Source organism: Spermophilus citellus (assembly GCF_964194105.1).
Source record: "Spermophilus citellus genome assembly, chromosome: 7".
Taxonomy (NCBI): Eukaryota; Metazoa; Chordata; class Mammalia; order Rodentia; family Sciuridae; genus Spermophilus; species Spermophilus citellus.
The window spans coordinates 107,854,705-107,880,487 of record NC_138188.1 but is presented as its reverse complement, the minus strand read 5'-3'; the positions used below and the strand labels follow the sequence as shown (position 1 = coordinate 107,880,487).

The following is a 25,783-nucleotide window of genomic DNA, read 5'->3' as shown; positions in this document are numbered from 1 at the left end:
TCCCTGCCTGGGGCCCCTGGTGCATGCACAGCCCCCAGTGTTGGCACTTTAGGAGGGACGGGGCTCCAGGCCTAGAGTATGCCTGGTTTGAAATGGAAACTCGAGCCCTTTTCCTCATGGCCAGACTAAAAGATAAAGTGCAGTGAAACTTCTTAAAACAAGGCTCAAAGCACATCCAGTGTGGTTACTCACACATCTGGGGGGCCTGCAGCACCCTAGAGCAGAGGACAGTGCAGGAATGATAGGGGCTGGTGCAGGGATTCTGAAGGTAGAAAATGTTAAAGTCAACTTGGAGGAGTGAGAGATCGTGGTTAGCAGGAAGAGTGAGCTCACTTAGGCAAAAGACCCTTCTTGGTCTCCAGAGCCCCATTGCGTGCATTCTGTCCTTTGGGACTTGGGCCACTGTGGGGTAGAGAAAACAAGAGTCATTCCCTTTGAACAGATAAGAAAACAGAGACATGGGACAGTTTAAGTGACTTGCCCATGTTCTTGAGATTGCTGATGACAAAGCCACAACTAGAACTGTCCTCTCTTCATCCTTCTGTGATGGGTGCTTGAAAGTAAAGCCCAGCACACCCCTCCTTTCAGAAGCCCAGGAAAACTGGGCCTCTCCTTCTTTGCTTGCTTCTACTCAGTTTTCCCACCTGTGGGTGGTGGGGAAACCAGTCCTTCTTTCTCTGCCTTCTCTATGCTCTGGGACTCACCAGGAGAAAGAGAGATCTGAACCAAGGAATGCAGAACTTTGTGCACATCCCCACCTCCACTCCTCCTCTGGGAAAAGGGCAAAGAGAAATTTCTGCATGTACTTTCTTTCAAGTCCTAGGGGCACTTTCTCTTCCTCTACCCAGCTCCACATGGAATTGGTGCCCTGAGGTGTGGGCAGCTCCCTAAGATCCTGGTGGCATTGGCTATGGATGGCAAAGACCTTCCACCATCTGGTGCTCCTTTGCACTTCTGGACTGTGGTGGGATTAGGGTGACATGCCATGGGGGCAGGTTAGGGGCTGGGTTATCAAGCACTGCTTCAAAGGATCTCTTCCACTCTTGTCCCTTTATCCCCATCTCCCGCTATAGATTGATAGAAAGTCCTACTTATGATCCAGTCATTCCCACAGTTCCATGTATATGGCTTTTGCCCTTTTTCAGTGGGGAGCCCCCCATCTCTGGCCCAGCCTAGAGACCTCTGAACTGAGCCAGCAAGGTGCCTTTGTTATGGGATTACCGTATCCCCATCCCCATCGTGTCTGATTTAGCTGCTGCAGCAATGTTTCACCATCCCTGCCTTGGGGAGGGATAGCAGAAACCCCCAAGTGGGTCCTCACCTCAGGAGGTGGGAAGGGAGGCTGACTAGTGTTAAGCCTCAGAAATGATGCTGTGTGAGAAGGCTAGCATAGGCAGCTCCACTTCTAGAGCAGGCAGGGACCCAGATGCTATGTAGAAAGAGACATGCCTCCAGGTGAGAGCTCAGAGAGCCCATGAGACAGGAAGGATATGTCCCTGGCCCCTTCACTCTGTGCTCTTAGTTCCCACCCCAGAGCCCCGATGAGGTAAGATCAGCCAGGGCTGCCATCCTGAAAGGGAGGGGAGCCCTTCCTCCCCAGCCAGGCCACAGGAAGTGGCCAAAGCCTCTGGAAAGTGCCCCACCCTTCTTCCTCCCTCTGAGTTTCCTCTCCTCCCAAGCAGGAAAAGGAGGATGGGAAGGGGGTTCAGAGAGCTACCCACCCAACCTGTCCCCAAAAAGTGTTCGTTGTAGGGAAAGGAAGGCCAGAGAGCATGGTGACATTGATTCAGCAAGTATTTCTTATCTGAGTCCTAGATGGTTTCCCCACAACTTTGTAAAGTCCATTCTCCTGGGGGCCCAGTGGGGGCTTTTTCTGCCCAGCCCCACCCAGCCAGAGTGAAGAGTCCCTGCTGCAGGACAAGGGAGGGTTCCTCAGGCATTATCTGGGCTATGCCTTAGCATGGGAGAAGGAGCCTGGAGCAGAGGCCTGAGGAGTAGCACCGTCCCCATCCCCATCGAGTCTGATTTAGCTGCTGCAGCAATGTTGCACCATCCCTGCCTTGGGGAGGGATAGCAGAAGCCCCCAAGTGGGTCCTCGCCTCAGTCTCAGGGGAGAGGCACGCTAGCTGCCTGCTCTGAGGTCTTTATCTGGTCTGTTATGGGCCAAATGCAACAGCATGTCTGAAAAAATCAGAGACTGACCGCAAGCCCCTCCAGACCGTGAGCTACGTCCTCTCCTTCCTCTGTGTGAGACCTCTTTTTGAAAGTGTTTTTGGAAGTCCGGAACATTCAGCTGAGTGAGTCAAGGCCCAAGGAAGGAAAAGATGGGGGAGCTGAGCCAGAGGGTAGGACGGCCACAGCCTGGACAGCAGCGGTATTTCTGGCAGCCTGTGCAGAGGGGAGTACTAACCAGCTCCCAGTAGCCTATCCATCCATCTCGCCAGGGTGACTGTCCTACCACCTGATTTATCAGCCATGGCGGCCTTTCCTTCTTTGGTGCCAGTGGAGGGAGGGCCGGCCCAGCAGGCGCCGAGGGCCTCCCAAGGAATGCAGGATGGGTGGGCCCTACGAGGCTTGAGGTGGGATCCTGACTGAGGTGCCCCTCTATTCATCTCCTTGGACAGCCGCCCAGTGATGTTTGTGTTCCCTGTTTTGTTCCAGATGCTCCAGACACTAAGAACACCAAGGCCCCGGAGATGAAATCCCGGAGGCCCAGGGGCCCTCTTCTCCCTATGCTAGGAACGGAGAGTGAGTATTGGCTCTGCTTTGCCTCGCAAAGTCAGGGACACCCAGGACTGGGGGGGTGGGGGTGGGGGGTAGACGGGTGTCAGAGCCTCTGTCTCCTGAGCATCCCTCTGGCTTGAGTGTCTCCAGGTCTGGCTTCTGCCCATATGCCACAGTACCCGGTGACCTCCTTGTGACCTTTTCTCATCTCCCTCCTTCCCCCACAACCTGTCCACCACCTATGCACATCTCTGTCCCCCTCAACATCACTCATACTCTTTTTACTTTGTTACTGAGCCCCACCCCCACTCCCTGCAAGAGCGAATCACTCCTCAATTGACTCTGCTTTGCCAGGGAACCTCTCTAAATTGTAATCATTCCCAACTGAAATACCAGTGGTCCCCAGCACCTGTGAAATCCCATACAAGTGAACTTTTTGCATGATCATGCCTAGACATAACTATTGTGCCTGTGTACATGTGGTTCCTTATGTCCTGGCTGCCACCTCTCTCCCAGCTCTGCCCCTCACTCTCTCACTCCTATTTTATATTCAAGCCAGACTGAGCTCCTCCCTGAACCGCAGCCATCCCCTGAGGTCCTCCCAGCATGCCTGTGCTCTGGCACCTCTCTCCATGGGCAACCTTTCTGACAAACTCTCACTGCAAAACCAGATCAGCCCCGAGTTCTTCCTCCTTTTACCTCAAAGTAACTCTCTGGGAGCTCAGAGCATTGGCAGCTCCCTCATCCACCAACTGTCTCCTTACCAAGCGTGGAAACAGGTCCTTCTCTCATGGCACCTTTCTTTAGGGCCTAGCATGAGCCTCAGAATGGCACATGCTGTGCCTTGCTCTTGGAGGACCCTCCCTGGTGTCTCTCAGAGTCAAATTGCAGAGTGACACAAAAATGCAGGGATGAAAGGAGCTTCTCCATCACCCAGGCCATAGATGGTTACACCTTCCTTTTCGACTTTGATTCCCCCAGGGCCTACCCACCCATTTGGCATGGTGCCGAGCGCACACACTGCTTTACAGGCCCACAAAAATGTGCTGTCCTATAAAATTAGAAGAAAAAAATGAACTGTTCAAAGACAATGTTTTGAATTCATAATATTAATATATTCATCCTTTATGCCAGAGAAATTGTGAACTATAATTTATATAATTAAAATATAATATTTATAATATTAAATTAAATATGTATTAAGGAGGAAGGAGCCCATGAAGGCAAAAGTCATAGAGCAGCCCTGGCTTCTACAGTGATTATTAGTATAGTTTCATTAGCAGAACTATCCTTTGAAACCTCCAGTTTTAGCAGAATGCAGGTTACTTGGGCAGCCCCAACACACTGTTTTAAAACAAATAGCAGACAAGTCAGGTTCTTACCTGGACAAATAGAGGAAAGTAATCATCCTGATGACACAGAAGACCACTTCTCTTTTTCCATTATGTAGCCGTGTTTTATGACTTTCACCTTACTCTCCTCTTTCTTCCTCTCTCCCCCCCTCCCTCCCTCCATTCCTTCCTTCTTTTGTTAAGCAATGTGTTCACCTTCCTGATGATGCATTTGGGTTCCCTGAACACAAGCCTGGGCGGGGTGTCAGACTTCAGTATGGTGGGGCAGCCAAAGTGAGAAGATATTTACCCAAAGTGGGGAAGTAATCCCCAAGAATAGTGGAGGGACCACTATCAAGAAGCTTCAAAGATCAAGAGTGGACATTAAATAAGTTATTGGAAGCGCAGAAAAACCAATCTAAGAAGAACCTAGTAGGGATGGGATAATAGTTATTCTTTCCAAATATTTTCTGGGACCATGCCATGTTCAATATTGGGAAATGAAAGCAGATGAGATGTTGTCCCGAAAAGAACGCCAGGACTGTGACGCGGGTGTCATGTGGTAGTTCACTTCTCAGGGGCAGAGGTTCAGCAGCCTCCTGTCCAGTGTGATCCTGAGGGAGGTGAGGAGAGGTCAAAGGGGAACTGTGGAGGAGAAAAACAAGCAGGAGACAATGAGCAGACCCAGAGCTGGGCTCTTTGCCCTGGAAAACAGGAGGCTGTGGAAAACCCCAATCAAGTTGTCATCATCCAACTCTGGATCCGCAGCTGGCGGCCCTGCCTGCATATTAGTTTCACCTGGGGAGCTTGGAAGCCACCACTGACTGGACTGCTCCCCAGACTAATTAAATCGGAACCTCGGGTGGGAGCAGGGCTTCAGTATTTGTTTATGCTCCCAGGTCATTCCAGTGTGTGGTCACACTGGAAAGCAACTGTCCAGAGGGAAACTGGTGCCCCCCACTGTTGGTCTAGGGCAGCAGAAGAGTATCTTCCTGCTGCCTCCGTGTAGAGCCTGGGAGGGTCTCCCAAGGCACCCTGTGGTGTGGAGGGGCACAGCTTCCAGAAAGCTCTATGAAAATGCACACATTCGTGACAAGATTAATTCCATAACTCCATCTACCCCCAAATCCACTCACACCACAAATGTATTCAGTTTCTTCTTTCTGTGTATTTATGTATTTATGAATATATAAATACATCAGCAGGATTTTTCTCACCATAGAAATGAAATCCTGCAGTCTGTCCCTCTCTGCCACGTGCATTACCTTCCACAGTCCCAGACATGTCCAGTTTCATGAGTGGTCTGTGTGTGTGTGTGTGTGTGTGTGTGTGTGCGCGCTTTTGTCAAGAGCCAAAAGTACCTAATCTAAGGAGGAAATCCATCTTTCCTGAGGGAAGAGTTAGTGATTTTCCTGTCAAACATTGTGGCCAGATCCTTCTCTGCATGGCCTCCTCTCTCCAGCATGATAGTTTGGTCCTGTAAGCCAGCAGTTGAGGGGCAGAGTGGACAAAGCTTACCCCCACTCTGTCCTGGGGATCCCTGGGAGCCTCATTGTGGCCAAGCACTTGAAGAGCCAAATCAGTGTGCTCCGAGTGAGCTGACAGGAGGATGAAAGGAAATGGAGCAAAGCACAAGTTGACCTGGTGGACACCAGCTCACAGATGAAAGAGGGAGATGGTGTGCGGTGGTGGTGGTGGGGGGTGGCGGTTAGAATGAGGGAGCCTCCAGGCCAGGTTTTGAAGGAGGAGAGGAGTGTAATTTGTGTGCTTTAGTTGAGGAGGAATGATAACATAAGAGGGAGAGAGGCAGGCAGGAGCTTGGGGTGAAACGGCAGAGGCCAGAGTGAGGGCAGCTGAGCGGACCCCCTGGGCAGCAGCCTTAGCCTCAGGTGCTCTGGCTAGGTCACTTCCGCTCTCTCACTCTGCTCTGCCACAAGTGGTTGCTGTTCCCATTTTGCAAATGAGTGAAACTGATTCTAAGAGACAAAATTATCATGCTCCAGGGCCTCCCAGCTGGGAAGGAGTACAACTGTGATGCCAAGCCTGATCTACGCTCCTGTCACGGCCCCCTGCACCTTGTCCTCTCAGGGATGTACTCTGTGCTGTCCACACAGGCTGAGCAGAACTTCCTCCAGCCCATGGGGCAGCAGGAGGAGAGAGGGATTGGGCCCCCAGGACTGGCAGAGGTCTGGTTGTCATTCAGCTGGGGGATAGGAAGGGCAGCAGCTGGCACGCATACCTGGATTCAGAGGCTTATCTGGGTGTTTGCTGCATGCCCTCGCTGGGATCTTTTCTATATCTAACTTGAAAGTTACAGAAAAATTACAAGAATAGTACAAGAAACTCTTGAATGCTCCTTACTTGAAATTCAACAATTATTTACATTTTGTTCCTTTTTTATCATATATATATATATATATATATATATATATATATATATATAGATGGATCCATATAAGACCAAATTTTATATCCATGCCCTGGACTTCTAACTCACTGTGTGTCTTCTAAGAACGTAATCACAGTGCAATTATTGAAATCAGGAAATTTGATATTGAACAATGGCATTCTCTCATCAACCCACAGTCTACCTTCCAGTTTAATACCAGCTTAATAAGCGGATTCACGGATTTCTCCTATTAGTCTGTATAAGGTGGTGATCTTTTGAAGAGATCAATGAGCATTTTACAACTTGAGTAGCTGGCCCCTGAGTGGGTTCATAATCAGTATTTGATTTTCTATCAATTCATGAGTTCTATGCTTTAGGGTTCCCGTCTCCACTGCGATTTAAGGATTATACAGATGGAACATCCCTTTTATTCCATGCCTGGCCTTGAGCCTCATCTCTGCCATTGGACCATCCCAGTCACTATGTTAGACTGTCTCAGATTATGATGCTTTTATTTATTTTTTTAATATTTATTTTTTAATTTTAGGTGGACACAATATCTTTATTTTGTTTTTATGTGGTGCTGAGAATCGAATCCAGTGCCTCACGCATGCTAGGCGAGCGCACTACCACTTGAGCCACATTCCCAGCCCATGATGCTTTTATTTTATTTTTGCTATACCAAGGCTTCCAGCATGCATGCCAGGCAAGTGCTCTACCACAGAGCTACATACCAGCCCCACCTCCCACCCACCTTTTTTTAAGACAGGGCCTCATTTTGTTGGCTGAGTCTGTCCTCAAACTAGCAATCCTCCTGCCTCAGCTCCATGAGTTCCTAGGATTACAGGTGTGCACCACTGAGCCCAGCTGATGCTTTTAAATATCTTCGCCACCACCCCCAAACCCATTTTTGTGTCTCCCTGAAACCAAAAGTCATGTCAATTTGAAAGCATTTTTGGATATCAAACAATGTCCAGTTTTTGTGAAGGTTTCCCCCAAATCAAATCTTTCTTCTAAACATTTTTTGCAGGTTGGGGGAAGTGCTAGGTCCTGAAAGGACTTAAAGGGCTGGAAGCAGTGGCTCAGGAGACTGAGGCAAGAGGATCATGAGTTCAAAGCCAGCCCCAGCAAAAACGAGGCACTAAGCAATTCAGTGAGACCCTGTCTCTAAATAAAATACAAAATAGGGTTGGGGATGTGGCTTAGTGGTTGAGTGCCCCTGAATTCCATCCCCAATACCAAAAAAAAAAAAAAAAAAAAAAAAAGCGAGGGGGCTGAAAGGAAATGCTAGAGAGGTTAGGATTTGGCATCAAGACTTGCCTGATAGTGAAAGATGTGGGACTGGAGAGAAGCTGAGATTTTTCCATAAACATCTTTGAAAGCGGGCAGCAACTCCACTTTCTCCCAACCAAAGTGGTGGCTGATCTATGGGTATAATAGTGCCCAGTGACTTCCACACACATGTGTGTGACCCTGTGATGCCCACCCACCAGGCTGCTACCTCTAATTTCTTTCCCAGCTCACCCAGTATCTTCCATAATTCAATTAACTGGTGATGGGTCCTCCCCAGGAAGAACCTAGGGGCACCCTGCTGGCCCTGCCGCCCAACCATCTTGAGCTGCCTCCTTCACAAATATCCTGATGTTCTATGTCTTGGGGACTTGGGAATGGGTGTTTGCAGTAACCAGAGGAGCTGTGTCCTCCTAAAACCTTCCTAATGTGAAGGAAGGTGAGTGGAAAATTTGCCCAGAGATTTTCATTCTAGGAAAACAACCAATATTTCTTCCCAAGTCTGTAAGGACACACTGCAAGGAGGCCAGTGCATGCGTAAGGGGTCTTGAACGTGCCCCAGTACTGGGCAGCAGGATTCAGCCTTCTGTCCACAGGCTCTCCATAGCCTCTTGGAGCAGGTGCTCACTTCACACTCAACCCAGCCTATGTCCCTTTCAGGAGCCTTTTGCAGAAAGTGAATGCCGATTTGGGGAATTGTGAAGGGTTTGATGCCTATTTTTAGTTAACTACTTAAAAAGGGAAATGTCCCCAGAGAGGCAGAGATCCAGGGACCTGCCTGTACCCAAGGCCATTTAGTGCTAGCTTCCTAATTCTCCTCTCAGACTTTTCACTCTTGGCAGGGATGCACTTATGTCTTCAAATTGAGTGGTCTGCAGACTGTGAGACACTGAGTCCCTCTCTTCCAGGACAGAAGAAAAGTTCTGGAGGCAGGGGTTAGTTTAGACTTGGTCAGTCAGGACCAGAAGCAAAAGTCAGATTACCTGATATCAGACATGAGGAAGCTGCTTTCCCCAGCCCTGCCCCAGCTTTCCCATGAGGCTTTCAAATTTGAAGCTTTGATATGTGATTAATTTATTGGGCTACTTCACTTCCAAACTCCGTCTCCTGTCTACTGAGGAGAGCTTAACACCTAGCCATTTTGATCTAGAAGGTGACAGAACAGAGACTTCTCCTTGTCACCAAAATTTGCCCAAGGAATCCCAGGGCTTTTCTCTCTCTCAACATCAGAGCCCAGGACTAGGGTGGGGTATTCCTTGGGAATTCCAAGATAACAGAGACCTTTGGGGTTCCACTCATTCCTTGAATAGCTACTTATCAAGCATGTGCCAGGTATCGTGCTAAGCACCAGGGATACAGAAGGGACCCTATTGTTGTCCTTAGGCAACTTGCTGTAATACATGCTTATCAGGAGCTGATTTTTTCTTAAATTTTTAAATTTGTTTTAATTAGTTATACATGACAGTAAAATGAATTTATGCACTTTGATATATCATACATAGCATACATAGATGGGTTATATTTTCTCATTTTTCTGATTGTATACGTTGTAGAATCACATCAGTCATATGTACATAAGATAATAATGTCGGTTCCATTCTACTATCATTCCTATCCCCACCTCCCCTCTCCTCCCCTCCTTTCACTCTCCTCTATCTCATCTAAGATAACACTATTCTTCCCTATTGCCCCCCTCCCCCCGTTGTGAATTAGCATCCACATATCAGAGAAAACATTCGGCCTTGGTTTGGGGGGGATTTTTATTTTGCTTAGCATGATACTCTCCAACTTCAGGAACTTATTTTGGCAATGGCAGTGCATTGGATGAGCATTGTGGGACATGAACCCAGCCTGGTGGTAGCAATAACTGAGCTAAGACCTGTCTGAAGAATGTGCAAGAGTCAGCCCAGGGAGGGGGGCCCAGCATGTACAAGGAGCTGAAGGCAAAAGGCTGGTGTTGCAGAAACCAAAAGAAATTCAATGTAGAATATAGAGCACTGCCACCCAGGGGACTGTCCAGGGACCATCCATGGCACCTGGAAGCCTGGAATCTATTTTTAACAAGTTCTCCAGGTGATCACAATACATGCTAAATTGTGAGAACCATGGATATTGAGTATAGAGGGCATAATGGAGGTGCTCCCCAAGAGGGTACAATGGGAAAGAAGGCTGAAGATGGAAGCCAGGGATAGCTCAGGGCCCTTATCAGGTCAGGTGGGCTTGGTCCTGAGGGGCAGTGGGTAGTCACTGGAGAGATTTTAGTCACTGGAATGACTTCAGATTTTTATTTGAGAAAGACAACTTTTTTGGGGGTGACCGATGTGTTAGGAAAAGGCTGGGAGACCAGAGGCCTAGGGGTGGTACCCTTTGGACTGGGTGACAATGAAGGGCATGTGGGCAAATTGAGCAGGAATTTAGTTGATGAAATCAGTGGGCATTTGTGAGTAGATATGGCCTTGGAAAGATGAGGACAGGAGCAGTTTGGAAAGAAGATCCTGGATATGGTTTTGGCAATGTGGGCTTTTAGTATGTTTGGCATCTCCCAAGGAGATGATGGTTGGGTGGTTGGATGCAGAGGTGTGGACTCAGGAAACGGGAAAATGTGGATAGGAGAGGGTGATAGAAAAGAGGACTAAGTACCCAGAAAGTTTGAGGGGGACAGGCTGTGCCAGGAGAAGTGTGTTGTCTGGGGCTTCCTGCCTCTTGGAGGTGCCTGAGCCCCTCCTCAGAGGGGCAAACTTCGTGACAAGTTAGAGGGGGATCTGCCCTCCTCACCCAACTCCCTGTGGCTAGTAGCCAACATGGAATTTGCAAAATGGTTGAATTTCATTTTCCTTCTAGGATGTTCCTCTGTGATAGTGGTGGGTATATAAAGGTTGGATTGTTGGAGACGGGCCAGCAGGTAAAGGTAAAGGGCCATCAGAAATAATAAAATAATAAGCCTTAATCCAGAGAAGAGGAAACTGGGGAGTAACCCAAGGAGTACTAAGACTTTGGGCATCTGGACCAGCAAGAGGATCCAAATTGGGGAGAAGGAGCACAGGGTGCTGCATGGAAGCCTCATGTAGGTGCAAAGCTCAACTGATCTATAGGTGGCCCGCTAAGTAGCTGAAGGAGCTACAGAAGAAGCGGAGAAATCCTCTGGGGATCTGTTTGTTTGGGAAAGAGGGATGAAGGGGGCGGGGGAAGGGCTGGTGGTAGAGCATGCACTGTATGCTCTGTTTTCTTTATAACAGATTTTATTTATGTTTCTCGCATCTTTTAAATATGGAAACTGAAGCTCTAAGAAGTTAAATAACAAGTTTTAAGCCGCACAGCTTAGTGAGTGACAAGCAGTACTGAACCCAAGTCTAGCTCCAGAGCTTGTGGCCCCTCTGCAGTTCTGTAGGACAGAGAAGGATTCCAAAGACCTGGGTTGGAGCAGAGCCTCAGCCTTAGCTGGAGAAAAAAGCAGCCAGACACCAGATGGCAGGAGGCTGTGGTCCTATTTCTAGCCAGGTCATGCCTGGTTCTATGAACTTGGCAAGCCACCTGACTTTTAGGAGACTCTATCTCCTGCATGAAATGAAAGCAGGTGAGATGCCCTACTTGTGTGTGTTTGGAGTAAGAACCATATGGGGAGCTCCCTCTGAAAGAAATGGGGTTTTAGAATTCAATGACTCTGCTTCCCTATGAGCCCAGAACATCATTAATGGATTCCAGCAGATGGTCATATAAAATATGGATAGAATACAGAACATTTTTAACATTTAAAATTGTTGTTACCGATAGGAATCAAGCCAGCTTCAAATGCTAGCCAACTCAAACAGTGTAGTTCCAAATTTATAGAACAAACAAAAATACAGCCTTCAATCTTATTTAACTGTAACATTGAAAGATCCATATTAGTTAGGACTCTACTTGTAGCCACATAAGTTAACCCAGAGCCACCAAACATAGGGTACGAATTAGGAATCTGATTTCCTGCTGCCCCATCTCCTTGTGAACCCCCAGCTCCCCACCACAGGGACTATCAACCTCCTTCCCCCACCCCACCCTGCCAGAGATCATCTATAAGCATTATGTGCTGGGGCTGCCATAGAAAGGCACCATGTGCTGAGTGCTTTAAGCAATAGAAATTTACTTTCTTGAAGTTCTGGAGGCCAGAAATCCAAGATCAAGGTCTCTCTCCTTGTCTTGTAGATGGTCATCTTCTCCCTGTATTGTCACATTATCTGTGTGTGTGTGTGTGTGTGCAGGTGCCCCCAGTTAGTTGGTGTTTCTTTTTCTCTCCTTCATGCTCTTCCCATGCCACCCCCTGACTCCCCACATATCCCTGCTGCCACTTCCCTCCTTCTTATAAGGACACAAGTCAGATTGGATTAGGGCCCACTCTTATGACCTATTTTAACATAATCACCTCTTTAAAGGCCCTGTCTTCAAATATAAGTCACATTCTTAGGAACTGGGGTTAGGGCTTCAAGGTATGAATTTGGGGAATGCTATCCAGCCCATAATAGTTCCCGCCACTGCCCCCCACCCAGTTCCTAAGAGAAGGCCTCTTCCTCCTGGGAAAGTCAGATCATCTTTGGTAGACACCCTCTCTCCTTCCCTCTAAGCCTCGACTTCCAGCAGCCCAGGGTGAAGGAGGGCAGGGACTCTGTGTCTTGGCCAGTCATGGGAGTCCACAGTTGGCTTTTCCATGCTCTTCCTCTCTAGATCTTTATGTTCTCCTACCCTCTCCCCTAAGTCCTGGCCTTCTGTCTTCTAACCTGTCCTCTTCTCTCGCTTCAGGAGAGTCTTTGGCTTGGTAATTCCATTTTGTCACCCTGGTCCTCTTCTCTTTGGGAGCCCCTTCCTACAGTCTGTCCTCCACCCTTCCGTGGTGGTATTCCTCCTACTAGTCTCAGGTCCTTCCATAGCCCCTCCTCCATGCAGCTCCTCACTGGGAGCCCTCACCTGGGATCAGACCTGGCCCCTTCTCATCTTTCATCTCATTCTTCCCCCCAAACAACTAATCCAGCTTCACAGTTCCCTCATTGATCACAGGTTTGATTCTGAAAGCTTTCTTTTCTAGTCTCCACCAACCTCTCTCTAGAATTCTGATCCTGGTCTTCTAGCCTACATACACATTGATTCTTTCATCCACCAAATTCACTTGACTAAGCCAAACATATTTTACTCCTAGATACCATATTCCTTCAAAATAATTTTCCCCATCTATCTAAGCAAGAAACCTTAAAGTAATCCTTCTACCTCCCTCTGTCTCTCAATTGTATTATTTTTTCTGTGTGGGCCCTGATCAGTGCCTTCTGGGGTTAGGCAGTGGCCTCCTAACAGTCTCCCAGGTGTCAGAACCACCTGTAGGGGACTTTGAGCCCAGTCTAAGGGCAGTTTCTGTGAGAACTCCCTATTCACAAGGAAAAAGGCCTAACTCTCAAACTTGGCATTTGAGACCAGCACTGTCCTGTACAACTTTCTATAATGGTGAGAGTGTTCTGTCTGCACAGTATGTGAGCTATTACCCATGTGTGGCTCTTAAGCACTCTAAATGTGACTAGTGTAACATAGGAGCCATATTTTTAATTTTCTTTGTGACAGTATCTTCACACCATTGGACTCTGTTACCAGCCCTTCCCTCAAGACACCCTCCACCATACACCGCCCTGCTCTCCGCTCAGAGCCCTGTCTGCTGCTGACCTGGGAGCTCTTCCTTCTCTAGTCTCCAGGTCCTTCTCATGCCCCACAGCCTTTTGACAAGGTCCCCAACCCACAGTGTTATATCTGTCTTCTGCATGTAAACAACCACACTGACTAGCACATTTTTAAAATTATTATTTCTGTTTAACTTTTCTTTTTGTTTTAGTCAGCTTGTTCACTGCTGTGACTAAAAGACCCAACCAGAACAATTGTAGAGAAGGAAAAGTTTATTTAAGGACTCACAGTTTCAGAGGTCTCAATCCGTTGACAGTGGGCTCCATTCCTCAGGGCCTCAGGTGAGGCAGGAATAACATGGCAGAAGAATGTGGCAGAGGGAAGTAGCTCACATGGTGATCAGGAAACAGGGAGAGAGGGACTCCACTTGCCAGGTGCAAATATATACCCCAAAGCCACACCCCAATTCCCACCTCCTCCGGCCACACCCTACTACTTCAGTTACCACTCAGTGAATCCCTATCAGGGGATTAATTCACTGATTGGGTTAAGTCTCTACAACCCAATTATTTCTCTTCTGAACTTTCTTGCATTGTCTCACCCATGAGCTATTGGGGGATATCTCAAATTAAACCATAACACTTTTGAAATTATTTCAGACTTTGAGAAAAATTACAAAATGAGTACAAATAATTCTTATATACCTTTCATCCAGATTCCTCAGATATTAACATTTTACTGTTTAGTTTTTCCTATGTCCTTTCCCTCTCTTTTTCTCATCTCTCTCCTTACCTCCCCCCCCATATACATATACATACATGTATATACATATACTTATGTTTTATGAGCAGTTTGAAAGAAAGTGGCACCCATAATACTCATACCCGTCAATATCTCAGTGTGGATTTTCCCTAAAAACAGGGATAATCTCTTATAAATACACAGTTTGATGGTTAAAATAGGAAACTAACACTGATACAATACCATTATCTTATTTATTGACCTTATTCAAGTGTTGCCAAATATTCTATAAATATCCTATATGGCAAAAGGTTTAAAAACAAGACATAAAAAAGCCCTTCTAGCTGTATACACATCCTAATGGTCAGGGCCTTGAAGATAAGCCTTGACTAAGATTACATAGTTTGGTTTGCCCCCAGAACCCCGGCAGGAGTATACTGGTTGGCATTTGCCTGGCACATAGAAGACCCTCTGATTTGGGAGAAGGGTGGATGGAGAATTAACGCAGCGAGCCAGGGTAAACCTGGGGAAGCAGGCCTCGACCTGGGCCTAGCCACGTAGTTGTAGCCATCAGCTCCGTGTTCTCAGGGTGCTTCTGTTGGTTTGCCTCCTTTCGGCAGCCATCCTGGGGAATTCAGCCAGGTGGCAGGCTCTTCCCTCTGTAGAAATGCATGGCTAATCTTTCATGCAGTTAGCTAAGCTGCCTGTAGTCACCAGCACTGTCAGCCAGCCCAGGACATAGTGCTGCTGCTTTGTGGTCCTCAGAGGCGAAGCTATGTAGTTGTGTAATTGTTAAAAATAACTCACTCAAACAGTTATCAAGGACCTAATGTGTGCCAGGCACGCTGGGTGTGCGGCAGTAAGCAAAGAAAAATCCTTGCCCTCAGAAAGCTTACACTTTAGTGGGTGGGAACTACTAACAGGAGTATATGGCTTGTCACATGGTACCTGAAGGGGATAGTTCCTCAATGAAGGGCTGGTAAGGAGCCCTGGGGTCAGAGGCTGCAATTTGTAGAGAGTGGCAACAGACAGTCTCATGCGTGAAGTGGCTTCCTCACTTTTTGTATTAAGGTGTAATTTCCCTGCAGTAGTCTTCACCCCTTCAAGTGCACAGTTCTGTGAGCCTTGACAAACTTGTATAATCACATGATGACCACCCCAGTCCAGATAAGAATTCTGTCGCCTCTGTGCCCTTTGATAGTCAGCCCTCCCACTCCATCTCTGGCAGCCATTGATCTGTTCTCTGCTGTCCTTATAGTTTTGCCTTTTTCTAGAATATCATATACATAGAATTACACAGCACAAAACCTTTAGAATCTGGCTTCTCATAGCTGTAATTCCTCCGTGTTGTATGTACCATAATTTGTTCCTTTTTGTTGGTGAGAAGTATTTCATTGTATCAGTGTTCCATGACCATCCATTCTCCAGTTGAGGGACACTGGCATATCTTCTGATTTGGGGCAATTATATATATGGCCACTTATGCCTCACAGGCAGGTGTTTGTGTGCAGGTACATTTACAGTCACTTCAATAAATAGGTTAGAGGACTTTTGAGCAAAGACCCAAAAGAGATATGAAAACAAGCTATGAAAATAGTTGAGGATATGTCTACCTATGTACCATATTACTTAGCCAAGTGGATAGATTTGTACTTTCTTTTTGAGTCATTTTTCTTATTTGAGTTATTTAGAGAAAGTAGGGTAGGAAGAGAGGATGCCATTCATTCATTGATCTATTCAACAAACATTATGAAAAAAAAAAAAGCCACCAGTCCACAGTCTGTGACCCAAAGGAAGCCTGGGATCCTTGGATCCACACCAAAGGCTAATTTTAGTTGCTTTATCTGACATAATTTCCTCTATGGCGGTTTCCTGAAAGTTAGGGTAAGAGAGTAGTTAGTTTGAGGTTATCTTCTATGAATAGGACTATGGCTTCAGCATTTTTTGAGTTTTTTATCTCATTAGAGGCTCCAGGGACTCTTCCATTTGATTATGAGGTTGTTTGTAGGAGAAGCTCAGGGAGATGTCTGGAGAGACATATTCAAATGAGGGTTTCCCCCCAGATGAGGGGCCAGTGGGCAAGACAGCATCCTCCCAGGATTCAGGGGCTTTGTGGAAAAACAGAACAGACAGAAAATAACTTGTGAACATTTTCATTTCAGGTGATGCAACTGTGAAAAAGAAACCTGCCCCCAAGACACCTCCGAAGGCAGGTAATTAGTCACAGCCCCACCTGGGGCCAGGCAGTCATCTGCCAGGGGGGCTTTCCTTTACTCAACTAGACTGGCCCACTGGGTATGTGATCAGGAGACCCTTCCCCAGTTCAAACTCTGCATTTATCTAGCGGAATCTGCTCCTTGAACAGGGCCTCTGGCCAGCCTGGTGCCTGGGCCTCTTTCCTGCTGCGTCCTTCCCTTGTACACATAGCAGCTCTCTCATCCCTTCAGCGAAATTCTGCCACACCCTCTGCCCTCTGCTCTGCCCCCATGTGGAGGACCCACTTTGTGCTGCTTCTGTGTCCTGCTCTGATATGTCTTTGTTCACGGAGTCCCTGACTGTTCTCCACGGAAGGGTGTGAAGTGCATTGATCCTGTTAGCTAGATGGTCCAGGAGTCAGATGGCAGGGCACTACCAAATTAGTAAGTGAGTGAGTTAAGGCTGGTGAGGAGTACTGGGCACAGGGGCTGCAATTTGTAGAGGGCAACTAGGGATGATCTCATGGGTGAAGTGGCTTCTTCCCACTTTTTGTATTAAGGTGTAATTTCCCTGCAGTATTCTTCATCCTTTCTAGTGCACAGTCCCATGAGCCTTGACAAACTTGAATAATCACATGATGACCACTCCATTAGCTCCAAACCCACGAACAGTCTTTCCTGTAGGATGTAGGGTATAGGATGTAGATTCAAACAACTGGGGTGAGATGCAAATTCCAGTGTGACCAATAAGTGGAGAATTATGGCATATAAATTGTGTGGGTCACACCAAAAAAATCAGGATAAAGAAAAGAATAAACCTAGCTTGTTCCTGAGCTCAGATATTCTGGAACAAGGGTCAGCGCCCTCAGTGTTAGCCTGAGGGTTCTGGAAGGCAAGGGAGGAGCCAGCATCCCAGCATGTGACATCAGTGAGGCCAGAAGGCCTGGGATCTCCTCCATCTTGCTCATTTTCTGCCTGTCCTCTCCAGCTATGCCTCCTCAGATCATCCAGTTTCCCGAGGACCAAAAGGTGCGCGCAGGAGAGTCGGTGGAGCTGTTTGGGAAAGTGACTGGCACCCAGCCCATCACCTGTACCTGGATGAAGTTCCGAAAGCAGGTCAGTAACAGGAGGGGGTGGCCTGAAGACAACCCATAGCCCCTGAGCCAAAAGGGGTGAGAAATGTTTTTCATCAGTTTAGAGAGACCCCCCCCTACCCACACCTACCCATCATCCACCCACCAAACCTAAGTTTTACTAACAGTTTCTTCCAAGTTTACCAAAATCCCTGCTTTATAGATAATTTGTAAAATAAAACTACTCATGGGTCTCATCCCATCATGGTATCTGCCTAAAATCCCATTCAGAGTCAGGAAAATTAAACCAAGACCTCAGATGACGGCTCAGATACCATGAGCTCTGTGTAATCCTGTACTAGCCTGCTGATTCCTTCTGTGATAATGGCTTAACTTGCCACAGGCTGAAAAAAATCAAGGTGCATCTTAGTGTTCAGAGAGTAAATTATATATTGAATAGAATTTTGGCTCTCAGACTAGGACTTACAATGAAGATTCCTGTGGAAAAGTGTTTGAATTTCCAAGGAGCTTTTAAAAGAACTTGGGGGACCCAGCCTTTCTACCACTGCCGCATGGGTAGTGTGTGCCCATGTGTGTGATCAGCAGAGGTCCTGGAATGGTGGGCTGGCTCTGGATCAGGAGCCCTACAGAAGGTCTTCTATTGCTCATTTCCATGCCATTCAAATTGCTCTAGGCTCAGCAATAAGCTGCTAGTATCAGGGAGGACTGTAGGATGAGAATCAGAGTTGGAGAAGGAAAGCTGGCCTTTGGCATCCCAAGGACATCGGCCCTGGCTTGTCTGGGCTACTATTATCTGAAATAAGACAGAATCTCATCCCTTTTCAGAGACACCTGGCCAAGTCCCAGCTCTGTCCATCAGTGTTGGGAATGTTCTGTGTCTGTGCTGAACACAGAGAGGTGCCACTGTCCCTGTGTGGCTGTTGAGCAGTGAGATGTGGCTAGCAACCGAGGAACTAAATTTTTGATTTCAACTAATTAAAGATTGTTAAACAATTTTGTTGAGATATAATTCATGTAGTATAAAAATTCATCCTTTTAAAGTATACAGTTCAGTAGTTTTGACAGATTCCTAAAGTTGTATAAGCATCATTATCTAATTCTCACCCTCACTCACTTCTTTAAGTTCCAGGCTCATCAGCAGCCATTCCTCCCCTTCTTCCTGCCTCTGACAGTGCTACTCTGGGTTCTGTCACTATACACTTGCCTATTCTGGACATTTCATTTAAGTGGAATCAGACAATATATCACCTTTTGTGTCTGGATTTTGTGTGTGTGTGGTGCTGGGGATTGAACCCAGGGCCTCACACATGCTAGGCAAGCGCTATAACACCAATCCCCACCCCAGCCCTTCTTGTAGGGAGACGGGTCCTGGGGATTGTACCCATGGGTGTTTCACTACTAAACTATATCCCCAGATTTTTTAATATTTTACTTTGTGACAGGGTCTTGCTAAGTTGCTGAGGCTAGCCTCGAACTTGCGATCCTCCTGCCTCAGCCTTCCAAGTTGCTGGGCTTACAGGTGTGCACCACCAGGCTTATCTTAGATGTTTGTTTGTGTTTTCTTTCTTAGCATAAAGTTTTCAAAGCTCACCGATGTTGTAGCATGAATCAGTACATTATTTCTTTTTATAGATGAATAATAAAGACCACATTTTATTATCCCATTCATCAGTTGATGGATATTTGATCTGTTTCCACTTCATTGAAATTTAAATAGCCACGTGTAGTTCTCAGCCACTGCATTGGTCAGCACAGCAAAGGCGGGAGCCCACTAGGGTGTGTTTTGTGGATGCCTTGGCTCAGATGCATTCTATCATCCCACCCCAGAGTGGTAGCAGGAGACTGGTCCCCTCCTGAGCTAGCTGAGATAGATTGTCCACCATGCCCATCCCTGATCTGGACACCCTCAGGGAGCCTGAGGTGGGAGAGGAGGGATTTAGGGGGAACTCAGAGACAAGATGGAGCCTCCCACAGCTTGTCCAGCAATGTCTCTTGGAGTAAGAGCCAGGAAGGAGCCCTCTTCCTTTCCTGGCCCAAGTCTCCAGCGGCTGCTCCACCCTCCATCACCAGATCCAGGAGTCCGAGAACATCAAGGTGGAGAACAGCGAGACTGGCAGCAAGCTCACCATCCTGGCTGCACGCCAGGAGCACTGCGGCTGCTACACGCTGCTGGTGGAGAACAAGCTGGGCAGCAGGCAGGCCCAGGTCAACCTCACTGTTGTGGGTGAGTCTGGACACTGGGTGGCATGGAGGTTGGGGGATAGGGTAGGCTGTGAGCCCAGGCGGGATGCCCAAACCTCAGGATCTCACCATTGTCCCATCTTTCTCTTTGCCCATGGCCTTTGTCCCCCAGCCTTCCCTTTCCTAGCTCTTACCCTATATCTGTCCTTCAAGCTGGCGCAGAGCTCTAGACCCTGCCCTCACCCCCACTCCCAGCACCATTTCTTCCTATGAGGCCCCTCCTGGCTTCCCCATCTTTCTGAACACTGGAGATCCTGGGCCCCTCCACTTCTCGCTCCCTCCAGATGGCCTTTAATGCCTTCTCCTTCGTGTCTGCTACCATCTGTGTCCACTTACAAATCCCCACCTGGATTCAGTGCTCCCTTCCAACTTCACTGCTCCTGGGTCTGACTTCCAGGATGCCACAAACTCAAGGTTAGACTCCAGGCTCAGCTAAGACAGTGCTGTCCTTGTCTCTGGCCAGCATTGTTTCTCAAGCTCCTCCCCCTGCAGGCCTTGGCCTCTGACCCCTCTGAGATCCAGGACATCAGGCATGAATTTCCTCAACTTCGTAGCCCCATACCTCCAGGAGTCTACTTCTGTCCCACCATTACTTACTTCACCCTCCAGGCTCTGGGGTGGCCCACCTTGGTTGCACTTAAGGCTTCCCCCTTATCCTGTGCTCTAGATCCCAGGTTCTTGGAGATCCACCTCCCTGCTTCTCCTTTATATTCCACCTCTCTGCTCTACTGATTCCTCCCACAGCCCACAGATGTGGCCCCCTTAGCCAAACACACAGGCGTGTAATATTCCGTCTTGCTGTAGTCCCCTGCCCCCCATCTTCCTCTCCTGTCTCCCATCACCCCTTTGGGCAAACCCTCTGCAGGGGACAGTCTTTACTCCAATTCAGCTTCTTCACCCCTAGAGCTCTTTAGCCCCTCACACCTCACTCCCATGCCCCATTAGTCTGCAAGGACTGCTTTTCTGAGAGTCCTCCTAATCTGAATTCTACTCCCTTTTCCTCATCTCCAACACCCCGTAATAAGTTGAGTCCCTTTCCAGACCGATTCTCAAGCTCATCTTCCTCTTTCCTAATCAGTTTTCAAGCCCTGGCCAGCTCTCTCCTAAAAACACCAAAATCACTCTCTTAACTGCTTCTCACCATTAGCCATGCTCAGCTCCATCAGTCTTGGCTTTTCAAGGGGCAGGTGCTCAGCACAGCAGAGGGACAAACAGATGAAGTAGCAGACAGATGGAAAGTAGACCATGTCTTGTGCCTGAGTGGCCTTTGCACATTGAGCTCATGAAAGCCTTTGAACTGGTATTCACTGATGTATTTGATAAGACTTGTTGTGTGTTTTGCATTTGTTCTTGGCTTATGGGGTACTTTTGTGAAAATTAGAAAAAGAGACTCTCTGGGCAAAGTGTCAAATGCACCCCTAAGGTTCATGGCTGGGCCTCAGGGAGCAGAGGTTGACCTCAACCCCTCTGCTGGACCCTTATGCCGTGCACAAAATTCTCAAATGTGCATTACCCTTAACTTTGACTCCCTGCTAGCTAGACTCCCCCATGTGTGTTCCTGGTGCACTCACAACATGTTCTGCATGTTCTGAGGACAGGACTCATGTGGCTTTAGTGCTTGGAACTCTTCCCCTGGAATCTCTCTATGGAAGTATCTAGACATTAAGTTGGAAGCCGGAGAAGGGGACTCTAAAGGACTTTTGTAACCCCGACATTATATGGTGCCCTGGCTTGGATCCCAGTTGCCCTCCTTCATCCTTATCTCATATGCTTAGGACTTGGGACTTAGGTGGACAGGGATGCTTCCAGCCTTTCAGAGAGGAAACGGAAGACTGGTAACAAATAACAGTGCATCAGGGGCCACGTGGGAGCTCATCTTGAGCACTCAGATACCTGTCCTTCAAATACAACTTATGGGTGTGTGAATGGGTACAGAATGTCCCCAAAAGTGAAGGAAGCCTCTGTCTAGAAAATTCATCGAGAGGGTGATGTGCAGGCCTTTTGGAGAAATGTCCACATACCAAGAAGGTGCTGACATCAGCTCCCCCATTTTTTCCACACTGAGCCTTGGGAAGCCCTGCAGCATCTCCCTCCAGGACCTGAGCAGCTGGGGAAGAGAGAGAGTCTTTTCCACCCAGGTGAATAGGGAAGATAGGAGGACAAAGGACAAAGGTGGGGAGACAAGTGAGGTGGCCAATGAACTTGCCCAAAGCACATACTAGAACAGACCATGGGTTGCAGACCCAGTGAGGCTCCCGAGATGGGAAGAATCCCCTAGAAGACCGCTGGACACCAGGGTCCCGGGAGAGAGGATTCCCCCGCCTGGTCTGCATTTCTCTGTTTGCCTTCTCTCCTGCTCTCCCCCGTCTCTGCCCATGCTCTCCTCCATCTACTTCTGTCATTCTGGCCCATTTCCCCTTTTCCTTTTCTTCCTCTGACCCCTTTGATTCCTTAGGTCAGGAGTTTGGGATCTGAGATTGGGGAATGGTTTCCTCATTCCTACAGGGGAAAAAGGATCCTCTCCTCACTCTTTCTTTTGCGACTCCAGGTGCTTATTTCCTTAATTTCCCCCAAGGAGCCAGGAACTTTGGGGGATTGGTCCCGAGAGCTGTATGTTTAGAGCAGTATCTGAAAGTTGGCTTGGCCCTGCTCCCGAGTCCTATCAGCGGGCATCAGCTTCCACTCTTCCTTGGTGTTCCTGCTCATCTGTCCTGCTTGGGTAACGGGGCTCAACAGCTTTGAACTATTTTTCTGGAACCAGCACCCCCACCCCCATCCTGGCCACCCCCACGTGGTGCCATACACTCCCCTCCTCCATCCCCACTGCATGGGCTACAGTTGTGCCCTTTTATGGTTGAGTTTCTTATTCTCCGTGGCCAGTGCTGACAGGGCCATTGGTGTGGCTGCCCGCCAGCTGGCAGGAGTAGCATGCTAAATGCCGTCCTGGGAGGGGAATGGAATGGAGAGCGGGCTTTCTGTCTGCCTCCCCCTCGCAGGGCTAAGAATAGAATTGCTCAATAAAATGAGGACTTGCATTGATGGGAGCAGCGAAGCCGCATTCATTCAGGGCCCATGAATTTAGAATTAGTCCAAAATAAACCAGGACTAAGCTGATTTACCTGTGTGTATCCAGGGACAGCTGTGTATTATCTCATCAGCGTTTATTAAGTAGACGTGAAATGTAAATGAGATAAAACAGGAATTGCTCGGCCTGCTCCGGACAGTTCTCAAGCACTTTAGAAACACCTATTTATCGGCCAACTAAATAAGGCCAGTTCAATGCAACTTCCACTTGTTAGCAGTAAACTTCTTTTATGAAGCACTTGTTTCTTTGCAGATATTCTATTATTCCTATTTTTAAAACGATAATAAAAACTAGCCTTTCCCTCAGTTAGTTTCAATGAGTGATGCTTAGCTATTTTGGAGGCTTATTATTATTTTAAGAGGCAACCCAGGAATTTGAGATGCTCAGTCTCTTCCTGCCCCTGACCCCTGGTCTGCTGCCTGAGGGAGGAGGGAGGGCTGTTCCAGGAGGAGGGAGTGAGCCTCAGATCCAGATGGATTCCTCACCTTCACTCACCCAACACCAGAAAAATAGGTCTCTTTGAATAACTTTAAAAGAGAAAAAACAAAACAGAGAGAACCCCAAATGCCCAATAATCCCCAAATGCCATCTGAATTTGGAACTTGCATGATTTACAAGAGATTTCCCTTCATAATGCCTGGCTTGAGCTAAGTAAGATGCTTTCTTGATCTCCTTCTACCCTAGCCTGGAAAGTACCAAGCCCTGAAGCAGGGTCCTAAGGCTTTGTGGAATCTCCTTTTGGCTCTGTCCCTAACTAGCTGGGTTTCCTTGGTGAGCAGAGTGCCTTAGCCTCTGAGGGTGAGGATGATCCATGTAGATGACCATGGTGGACCCTGCCAACAGCTGCTGGGTTCAGCACCAGTGGAAAGATGTCCAGGCAGGTTAGGCCCAGCCACAGATGGACTTCACATGGGCACCCACAGAGAGGGCAAGGGCAGATGCTCCAGTGGGAAGCTTCACAGACAGGATCCTCCGTTTTCCCCAGAAATAAGAACATTTACTGAGCACAGAATCCTGAAGCTGGTACCACGAGGGACCCTTTTCTTAGAAGCAATTCCCATTCTGTCAGTCAAGTCTCCAGGGAAGCCTGGGAGAATTCTGAGGAAGTGTGGGGCTCCTGCCCGCAGACACTGAGCCAGCTACCCCTTGGCCAGGCGCTGCCCAGCACATCTTTCCCACACTGTGTCTGTCTTTGGTGTGGAGGCTTCTGGGAGCATGCTGATCCATCCTGAGGGTTCTCACCTCTGGCCAGCTCAGCCTCTGTAGGTACAAAGAACAGAAAACATGAGGCATAGCCCATGGCTCTAAGGAGGCTTCCAATCTTGTAAGACTTCAGAGCTGGGTCTTTTCTGACCCTCTTCATTGGGCACCAATTATGTGGTGAAGTTTCACTTGGAATTAAACCCTCCCTCCCCAAATTTTGTATCTTCTCTTGTGCTATAGGAGGTGAACTATATACTAAGTAAGTTAGAGACCCCTGTAACAGGAAAGGTCCAAATACTACCTCTGATACAATGCTCATTCCTCCAACTTATCTTTTCTTGGCCAAAACAGAAGGGAGAAAATTTGCCCATGGAGTGTATCTGCATTCAGGGACACCCGTCCACAACCAGCTGTGTCCAGTCACATGTCTCCCAGGCACTGGGGCAGGGCAGTGAGCATTTCATCTCTCTGTAGGCTTTTTTACTTCCTTAGCTGGTCTTGAGAAGACTTGAACCACTTGCTGCTAAGAGAGTTTAGAGTAATAAACATCTTAGCCAACACCAGAAATGTTTCTAAAAAGACCAATATATCTTTCAGAACAAACAGTTTTTCTAAGAGAACATATTAAACAACCAGTGAAAGTGGTTCCATCACATGTCTCCAGCATGGCTGCAACACTGGGAAGTGGCTCTGACAAGCTCCCAGAATCATTCTCAGGGCAAGATCCAGGCTTGGGTTGTTGGGGACAGATGGATTCTGAGCTGGAATGTAAAAGAAGCAGAGCTGGGGGAGGGGCGAGAATGACTATGTAAATATAAGAATATGTATTTGTATGTGTGTATCCTTGTGTATGTACACACAAGCAGATTTTTCTTCCCTCCGCCTGGTCATGGGGTCATTTGCAGGAATTCCCTTTGGCCTTCCTGTCTAGCTTGGGTGGGAGAGTAGAAGTCAAGTAGTTTACCTGTCTGCATTTGTTTCCACGATCCTTGCATAAACCCCCAAGAGATAGGTACATATTAACACCATTTTCCAAATGAGAAAGACAGACAAACAGGTCTCAAATTTACTAGGGTTCACATATTTATAAATCCACATAGCATTGTTTAAATTGCCAGTTTGTGAGGCTCCATGAACTCAAACTATGCTCTGGGGATGAGGGGATTATCTCTACCTAACACACATATCTGTAACCAACCATCTGCAGAAACTAAATCTGAAAAATAGGAGTTTTGTTCAGATATGCAATTAACAACAACAAAAAAAAATCATCAAAACTCAAGAATCTCATTAAAGTGTTGACTACCATGGTTTGACCTAAAGTTGGCAGCCTTACTGGTTCTGAGCCCAGATCACCTGAAGAGAAATGCTGGCTAGCCCAGAGGGCCACTTCTTATTAGTGTCCTCAGCTTATTTCCTGTCCCTTAGTCAGGAATCTGTGGGATTTGCTGTTGCAGTTTGCTTTTGAAATTCTTTGTGTCATTATACACCAGTCTTATGAGAACAGAGAGGGAGAGCAGGGACTGGAGGTGTAGCTCTGTGGTACAGGGCATGCTTAGCATGCATAGGCAGGAAACCCTGACTTCAATCCCCAGCAACAAAAGCAAAGCAAAACAACAACAAAACAAAAGAGGTAGGTAGGGGTGATTTGTTGTGTGCTATAAAGTTAGAACAAAACTCCTGTAACAGAGATAGCAATGACTAGTCAAGGACTTCCTAAGAACTTCTCACAACAACCTTGTGACTCAGATGCTATTACTATCTAAATTATCGCGATGAAGAAACTGAGGCAGAGCAGTTAAAAGCTACCGGAGCAGGGACAGGTCTATGCTCCAACCTGAATCTGTGTGACTTCA

General features: G+C 47.5%; 1 protein-coding gene across 2 annotated transcripts in view; it reads left to right on the top strand.

Annotated features, from left to right (window-relative positions):
• MYLK (myosin light chain kinase) overlaps nucleotides 1-25,783 on the top strand; it is a 168,126-nt gene that overhangs the window by 100,895 nt on the left and 41,448 nt on the right. For both annotated transcript variants that reach the window (XM_081301752.1, XM_081301751.1), the window contains 4 exons: nucleotides 2,662-2,748; nucleotides 16,272-16,322; nucleotides 17,293-17,420; nucleotides 19,469-19,622. In XM_081301752.1, coding sequence (XP_081157878.1) covers nucleotides 2,662-2,748; nucleotides 16,272-16,322; nucleotides 17,293-17,420; nucleotides 19,469-19,622 — 420 coding nt within the window. The remainder of the gene's footprint in view (nucleotides 1-2,661; nucleotides 2,749-16,271; nucleotides 16,323-17,292; nucleotides 17,421-19,468; nucleotides 19,623-25,783) is intronic.